Source organism: Phalaenopsis equestris, unplaced genomic scaffold (assembly GCF_001263595.1).
Source record: "Phalaenopsis equestris unplaced genomic scaffold, ASM126359v1 Scaffold000002, whole genome shotgun sequence".
Classification (NCBI taxonomy): domain Eukaryota; kingdom Viridiplantae; phylum Streptophyta; class Magnoliopsida; order Asparagales; family Orchidaceae; genus Phalaenopsis; species Phalaenopsis equestris.
Genome location: NW_018164444.1, coordinates 10,128,122 through 10,132,270, shown reverse-complemented (window position 1 = coordinate 10,132,270; position 4,149 = coordinate 10,128,122). Strand labels below are relative to the sequence as shown.

At 39.0% G+C, this 4,149-nt stretch overlaps 1 protein-coding gene across 1 annotated transcript; it reads right to left on the bottom strand.

Annotated features, from left to right (window-relative positions):
• Position 1: 1 nt before the first annotated feature.
• On the bottom strand, positions 2-1,731 carry LOC110028133 (leucine-rich repeat receptor-like serine/threonine-protein kinase BAM2; the record flags this gene model as incomplete). Its single annotated transcript, XM_020729905.1, has 1 exon — positions 2-1,731. A coding segment is annotated over exon 1 (1,617 nt), but the record flags the coding sequence as incomplete, so codon positions are not given.
• Between the last annotated feature and the right edge of the window lie 2,418 nt (positions 1,732-4,149).

Genomic DNA, 4,149 nt, shown 5'->3' with positions numbered 1-4,149 from the left:
TCCTGCTGAGGTCTATGAAAGTGAGGAGACTACACTTGCTGATCTCCGGAGTGATACGACCAGAGAAAAGGTTTCCACTGAAGTCTAGTTTGGATAATTGTTGCAGCCGGCCAATCTCCGGCGGGATGTTACCAGAGAAGAGGTTTTGGTTGATTAGAAGCTTCTGAACAGCGGAGAAATTTCCGATTGACGAAGGGAGAGGACCAGAAAGGCGGTTATTCGAGAGGGTGATCTGGCCAAGATTGGACGAGATCCGGGAGTTGCTGGTGTCGGGAAATCCGCCGGCGAGGAGATTGTCCTGCAGCTCAACTTGCGCGAGATTGGGAAGGCTGAAAAGTCCTTTAGGGATGGAGCCATTAAGGTAGTTTTCACCCATACGGATCCGGCTTAGAGACAAGCATCGGCCTAGGGATTCCGGGATTGGGCCGAAGAGAAAATTTCCGAGAGCGATTAGGGTCTCTAGCTTGTTCCTGAAACACAGATCCGGCGGGAGATCACCGGTGAGCTTGTTTGATGAAAGGTCAAGGAGCTGGAGATGGCCATTTCTACCAAGCCGCCGAGGAATGACGCCTGTAAAATTGTTTTCCCAAAGCTGAAGCACTTCGAGCTCCGGCAGATCGCCGATGAAGTCAGGGATGGTGCCATAGAGCTTGTTGCGGAAGAGATTTAAGAGTGTGAGGTTCTTGAGCTCAGCAAACGACACCGGGATCTCACCGGTGAAGGCATTGTTGGAAAGGTCCATCGATTTGAGGCTACGGAGCCGTCCGAGCTCCGACGGAAGTTCTCCCGTGAGGACGTTCACCTGGAGAAAAATCGTATCAAGTTTCTCGAGGTTACCGATCTCAGGCGGGATTTTACCGTTGAGTCCACAGTTCGCCATGTCAAGCCGAATGAGGTCGCTGAGGTTCCCAATCTCTGGCGGGATTTCACCCTCGTAGCTATTGAAGTACCCGACATACAGCTGCCGGAGACGCGTTAGATTTCCAATCTCCTTCGGTATTCGCCCACTAAGCTCGTTGCCAGATACTGCAAGATACTCTAGTAACTCCCATTGCCCGTACTCCGGTGGAATGACACCGGAGAAGAAGTTTCCCCCGAGATGAAGATGACGAAGGTTCCGAAGCTCGATAACCTCAATCGGGAGGACGCCGGTGAGGTTATTATTGTAGAAATCCAGGACGCGCAGGTTTCTGAGCTGCGAGAGGGCGGAAGGGAAACTGCCATTGAAGATGTTGTTGGAGAGGTTAAGGTATCGAAGATTAGAGGCGCGGGAGAGCTCTGGCGGGATGGGACCGGAGAGTGAGTTGACGGCAATGGACAGGTTTAGAAGTTCCGGCATCTCGCCGACGGCAGGGGACAGTATGCCGGATAAATTCATGCCGGTGAGGTTAATGGAGACGACACGGCCGAGGCTATCGCATGCGACGCCACTCCATGAGCAGTGAGGGGTGGAATCGTCCCACGTGGTTAGGGATCCGGCGGAGTCTGACATCGCAGACTTGATGTGTAGGAGGGCGGCTTTTTCCGGCGGCAGTGAGGGCGGTACGTCAGCCGACGGTGAGGGGAGGATGAAGAAGAGAACCGCAGCGAGGATAGGTAATGCCATTGGGGATTGCATTGGTGTTTTCTCTCACTAAAACAGAAAGGAAGCTGGTGAGAGAGAAACAGTGCTGTGAAGCGGAGACGGAAGCGTCCTTGCTTCTGAACGGAGACTGGTGGCGGGCGTGAATTTAATGCCGGTTTTTTTTTTTATTAATGAATAGTTTTTAAAAAAATGTTTTATAACTTTTAAAATAATTTTTTTTTTAAATACAGATATTTATAAGGTGATAAAAGAGTGGTAATATAGTTACTATTCGTCATATCATTTAAATTCAGGAACACTTACGTACATACCCGTCAATCATTTAGTATTTATATTCTAGTGCCTCAACTTCAATTTATACAGGCATACCTTCTTTTTATGCATAAAAAAATTATTTTAAAAAATTAAAATTATAATATTTATTTGTGTGGTGGAAATTTTGGATATAAAAGTAACAATTAAAATTTAGATTTTAGATATTTAAATACATAAGAATTAGTTGATTTGGATTGCAATCACTCTATCGTTTCTTTAAATTTTGACAGAAATATATAAATAACCTAGCAATATAATTAAATTTATCAAAAAAATAGATGTGTCATAATCAATGACTTTAACGGGCAACGAAGTAAGTAATTTATAATTTTAAAATTATATTTATCATCGTTATTGAGAATAACACGTACTCCTCAATAAGATCGGTGATTTATCAACATTCAAAGTTTGTTTGGGGCAATTGCAACTTAATAATAAGCCATTGCACAGCAGTGGTCACAAGAAGCTGCTGCGCAGAAACTGTTGTGAATAAACTGATTATCTGTTTATTTTTTGCAATTTAAAAACAACTGCGTTGCAGCTATTTTCGGACAAATGACTATTTTTCATCTATATGATAATGTTGTTTGCAACAGAACTATTCATACGAATATATTTTATATTTTAAAAGCAAATATCGAGTGCAAAACATTACAAAATAAAAATAGACACATCGTTTAACATTGAGTAACATGACTACTAAAATTAAAAAAAAATTATTAAAACAACAATTCATAATATGATAATATTATATTTGAAATACAGAGAACATATGTTATGAGCTATGTCGTTCTCCAGAGATACTCTCCATGTCCGATCACTATCAGTAGTAGAATTTTCCAGTATATCTGCCCACCAAAAATAGTCACAGTTTTCTGTGATTCTACGTTGACACTTGTAAAACCATCTCTCGTAGTTATGTGGATGACGTGAAGTTAACATGAAACTTTAAAGTCCACATTAATAGTGCAATCCTCTGGATGTTTCAGAAATCCTCGAGCTTATCTTTGTCAAATGCTTTAAAAAAATGCATCCTTAGACATAATACAAGTAAAATTTTATAACATAAGTAATTAACTATATTTTTATGTAGTTGTAGGGTATCAAAGAACTTGGTCTATAAAATAATGAATCTGTCACTACAAAAAGACAATAAATCTTATAAAAAATACTTTTTTTTCTCTTCTATCCACATAATACCAAGTTTGTGTGTGTCACATATGCATATCACTAAAAAATGTTATCTAGAAGAACCTCAAAAAACATAACACCTAAAAAAAGAGAAGTTTGTTTGTCTTCTTTAGGATTTCACATGTAACACCAACCAATAGAGTTATACAGGTCATCCAGAAGAACCCATAGGATCAAATTTCTCATCATAGACCTCCAAACCCTACCAAAGGAAAAATAGAAATGCAAACGGAAAAAATACATATAAATTACGTAAAAAATTAAAACAATAAATATCATATACATAAAGAACATAAATAAATATGAACTGTATAAAATAATGTTACAATAAACAGTGAATGTCATCAACAACCATTGCAATTAATAATATGATAAAAACTAACATTCCCTCCAATCACCCTCCAATTATTGCACCAATAATCCGTTCTCTCAACTTCGTCATCTTTCTTGCACCTTACTCTTCTTTAGTGTAGGCCTTGGAAACATTATTTTTGCCCCGTGACAAAGACTGTACTTATATCATTGGCAGGGACATGTTCATCACCATCGTCTGCCCTACGTAAGTCAATGTCATTACGGGAAGAATGTTATTGAATATAATTGTGGAGAGACATTGTGATAATCATAATCTGCACTTATTTGGGAAATGAGTAGGATGACATATAATGAAGTATAATGTATATTTACTTTTAAGCACCAAAAGTCCTCTAAAAAACGTCACTTAAGGATGAATGTCTTTTGTTGTATATTTCTTTCCCACACGACATTGCTGGCTCACTCAAAAATTGATATGTGGTATCTTGTATCAGGATAAGTTTTGAAATACTATTGCTGCTACGGATACCTAACATCAATCAAATAGTATTTTTATCAAATGTGAATTGAATGAATAGTGTTGAAGAAAAAAAAGAATTTGGAGAGTAGCTTACTCTCAATCGATTATGTGGGTGGATGTGAGAAGATGTATTTATTATTTCATGTTGCAAATTTGAATATTTAATTGTCATGTGCACTGTCATCTCAACTGGTCATAACAACAGAAAATCGCATATTAAAGT